At 35.7% G+C, this 4,017-nt stretch overlaps 1 protein-coding gene across 1 annotated transcript; it reads right to left on the bottom strand.

Moving 5' to 3' along the window:
- Nucleotides 1-387: 387 nt before the first annotated feature.
- Nucleotides 388-1,473, bottom strand: LOC109193239. Its single transcript, XM_019344082.1, has one exon. The coding sequence runs from the start codon at nt 1,471-1,473 to the stop codon at nt 388-390; it is 1,086 nt and encodes a 361-aa protein (XP_019199627.1).
- Between the last annotated feature and the right edge of the window lie 2,544 nt (nt 1,474-4,017).

Raw genomic sequence — 4,017 nt, 5'->3', positions numbered from 1 at the left:
TATAGTTATAAATAGTTGCACATATAGTTATAAGCACACCCAGGTGCATGAATGGTTGCGGAAAGTGAATGCTAACAAGGCAAAATTACATGCACTTATAGGTGAAAATAGGTGCACTTATAAGAGATTTTACTTGCACTTCGATGTTCAATTATTTACGAAAATGCAACCGCGTTTTTTTTAAGTTATTAGATCTGGACACGTGTCACGCGCTGATTCGTTCGCATTTCCTTCCTGGGCACTTATTCGCACCTGAGTGCATCCCTATATATATATATATATATATATATATATATATATATATATATATATATATATATATATATATATATATATATATTATATTCTTTCACCTAGCTAGCTACTATATACGTAACCATTTCAAACTCACAAAATAACAGTATGAGATATTGACAAAGACGTACCATCGCCAAGGTGGATTTGGTCTGGACCACCATACTCAGTAACAGAGTGTAGCACTGACGGGTCAGAAGTAGTATGATGGGACGCGCCAGAATCAAACAACCACGGTTGTTGATGATGAGCAGAAGTAGTCGTGGTAGCGTTGACCACTGGTTTGGTGCCATACTTAGCTTCTAGTGAAACATTATTATCCCGTAGAAAACGTTGCAACTTGCGACACTCACGTGTCTCATGACCGGTGAGATTGCAGAACTTACAGATTACACTCCGACGGTGGGGATTAAAATTCCGTGATTGCGAATATTGTGAAAAGGATTGACCAGTATTACCTCTATTTGATTTAGAATTGTTCCGGCCAGAGTTGGAGTACCCCGGCAGCTTTTGCGTTACGTTCACAGTCGCAACCATAGATTGTCTAGCCGCATCTTTCTTCCGTTGCTGTCTTTCGAACTCAACAAGCACGTCTTTTAATTCCGAGAAAGTGATGGGTTCTGGACGCACACGGAGGGCGGGGACGATATGATCATATTCATCATTTAACTGAGTGAGAATATGAACCACCAGGTCTTGCTCACTAATTGGATGTTGAGCAAGGGCAAGTGATTCTGCAATGCTGAACATGTCATCCACATATTCTTCTATCGGGCGGCCGTTTTGAGGATTGGACGCCAGTTTAGTCTTGAGTGACACAATGTGGGATGGCGAGGAACTAGGATAGGTGGATGTTAACCGGTTCCATGCCATTGCCGAAGATACTACTGACGAGATCAACGGTTGAATGGTGTTGGAGCAGCTCCCTAGAATAGCATTCAGGATGGTTTGATCTTGTCTAAACCAAATGGTGTAGGCAAGGTTGACTTCCTTCTGAGCCGTGTCAGAGAACTGAGGAGGGGCCTGAGTTGTGCCATCAACATAGCCAAGCAAACCCAAGCCAATGAACGAGGCTTGAATTTGTCGCCTCCAGACTTGAAAGTTGGAGGATGTTAATCTTATAGGAAAGTTGGTGGGAGCATTGATTTGAATGATTTGAATGTCTGAGGAAGAAGCCATGATAGAGAAGAAAAAGAAAAAAAAAATAATCTCATTAGAGTTTGGCTCTGGATACCATATAGAAACGGAATGAACTATATATTAAACCAATAGGTCTAGGGGCTTTAAATAGCCATGCATACAACAGACTCACCATAATCTTAGAACAGATACAGGACCTATTCTAGTGCTACTACAAAGCAGGAAAGAACTAGTCTTATGCATATATACATTATTCCTTCTTAAGAAGGGTGTGCATCAATCTACTCCTGACTAGTGACTAATCCAAATTTGTCAAAGTTTTATCTTTATTTTCTCATCTGGCAATTTTTTTTTTTTTTGTTTTTATAAGCCATTGAGATCTTTTTGGTAGTTTTGTCAACTAATAGCCAAAGGGGGAGATTGTAAGTGTAAAAAATGTTGCACATTAACCTCTTAATATTGGCTTGGATTAGTTGGCAAAGTAGTTACTCGATTAGTTGCTGGATTAGTCATAACGTCTGGAGTATTTGACTGGATCAGCGCAAGAAAGTAATCCAGGAGATGAAAAACCTCTTCAATTCTTTTATTTAGTCAAGACCCTATCTTGGAGGAGATCTAAATCAATTGGAGCAGCCGAAATCAAGAAAGGAAAGAATGCATGATTTGTGGATCGAAGAAACCTCTCATTACCTATATAAAATGCTACTTTGGTTAGCATTTTGATTAAACACTTTTACAAGCCCTTGTTCTGAGAGTCTTCATCTACTTATACTGGTTATATTCTGTATTGCTGAGTGTGGAGAAGGGTTCTTAATAAGATCATGAAGTAACGAGGATCGCCTGCACATCGAATCCGCTGGAGTAGGTTCTAGAGTAGTTATAGGTTATACTTTAGTGTGTAATTAACTCTCCTCTTGCACTCCTGTTTATCATAGTGGATTTGGGTTGATGTGAGTGGCCCCGCAGACGTAGGAGTGAGGCTTGGAACTGCGTGAACATTTCCTGATGCACGTTTTCCTTTATTACTCTCTATTTTATGTTCGTTATTATACCTGGAGTAGTACTGGAACTAGTCTAGCTTTATAATTGAAATAAAATTAATTAGAACCCTAGGTTAATTTTTGCATTCAAGATCCACGTGCTTTTTCAAAGTTTATATATGACTTGTAATAAGATTCATTTTTTCTATCTTTCCTATATTTCCTATACTTTTTAGAATATTTTGTTTTTCTTCTTCTGTCTTTATAGTCTCTATCACATCCAAATATTAGTCTTTTCTCTATAAATCCACATATTTCTCTTTATCAATTTATCTTATCTTTTTTAATCTTTTGGTGTATTCTATATTTTTCGCATTTTCTCTTTAAATATGATCTTAATACTCTAATTCTTTCTCCTAAAGTATTTTCTTTTGGTTCATATTGACTATATACCTTAGTTATTTCAGTATTATATGGTGCTGGAAGTAGATAATCGCAGTAAAATTGTCGATATGTTATTTCTTCTTCTTGAAAAAATCTTGCTTCATACAAGAATTTACTAAAACTTGTAGTATATTCTGGTAATTTACATTTCTAGGAAATAAAAATGCAGAATGCACTAGAAATTAAAGTAGTTTTATTTTATTTCATGATCTCCGACCCGATCCCCTAAGAGCGAGGAATTACATAGTGATTAAAAGCTGCATATATATATATATATATATATATATATATATATATATATATATATATATATATATATATACATATATATATATATATATATATATATATATAGAATAAGGCTCATATGCGGCAGTGGCTTACCGGGCTTTGTGTGTTTTGTGAGGTTTTTATGTTGAGTGAGCTTTGTGTTTTATTTGGTTGAAGCACTCTTGCTTCGGAAAGGAAGATGGTCATGAGAAGGAGAGAAAGTAATAATAAGACGAATGGTGTCTTCATTGTCTTCTTATATTTGTGGAAATGTGTATGGTATTGGTGTGAGCTGATGAGGGAAGAGGCATATATGCATTATGGTATTTATAGGCAGTGAGAGCACATTGGTAGAGTTATTACAGAAAATGGAAATTAAGCTTTATTTTGTGAGTTTGAAATGGTTACGAATATAATATTAGGTGTTTGGCACTAACGGATTGATTTCATCATTAAACTGTTTTTGACTAAACAACGAAGTTAGATTATGAGTGGATTCACGACACCGGCTTAGTATTATATACTTCATATTAATTATTGATTAATATATATTTTTTTATATCTAAAAAGGAAGGGTGAACAAAATGTTACAAATCAGCTATACACACTTGACGCCATCTAGGTATATCTATCATCAATATCGTCAAACAAAATGTTCAGCATCTTATCTGGAAGGCTTTCCATCCCAGTACGTTGACCATCCATTAACACTACATGCAATACATCAAAGAAGTTGAACTAAGAGTGCAAGCTAATTAATTAATGTTTATACACTTAGGCCCTGTTTAGTAAAATGGCTGTTAGTTGATAACTGTTAGCTGTTTGATTGTAGAAAAGTGTTGGGTAAATTAGCTGTTGGCTGATAACTGTTTGGTATAATTTCTTTTCT

This window comes from Ipomoea nil, unplaced genomic scaffold (assembly GCF_001879475.1).
Source record: "Ipomoea nil cultivar Tokyo-kokei standard unplaced genomic scaffold, Asagao_1.1 scaffold1847, whole genome shotgun sequence".
Taxonomy (NCBI): Eukaryota; Viridiplantae; Streptophyta; class Magnoliopsida; order Solanales; family Convolvulaceae; genus Ipomoea; species Ipomoea nil.
This window is presented reverse-complemented; position numbering and strand designations above follow the sequence as displayed.

Coding starts and splice junctions, on each gene's coding strand:
- LOC109193239 (XM_019344082.1), bottom strand. CDS start 1,473: ATGGCTTCTTCCTCAGACATTCAAATCATTCAAATCAATGCTCCCACC.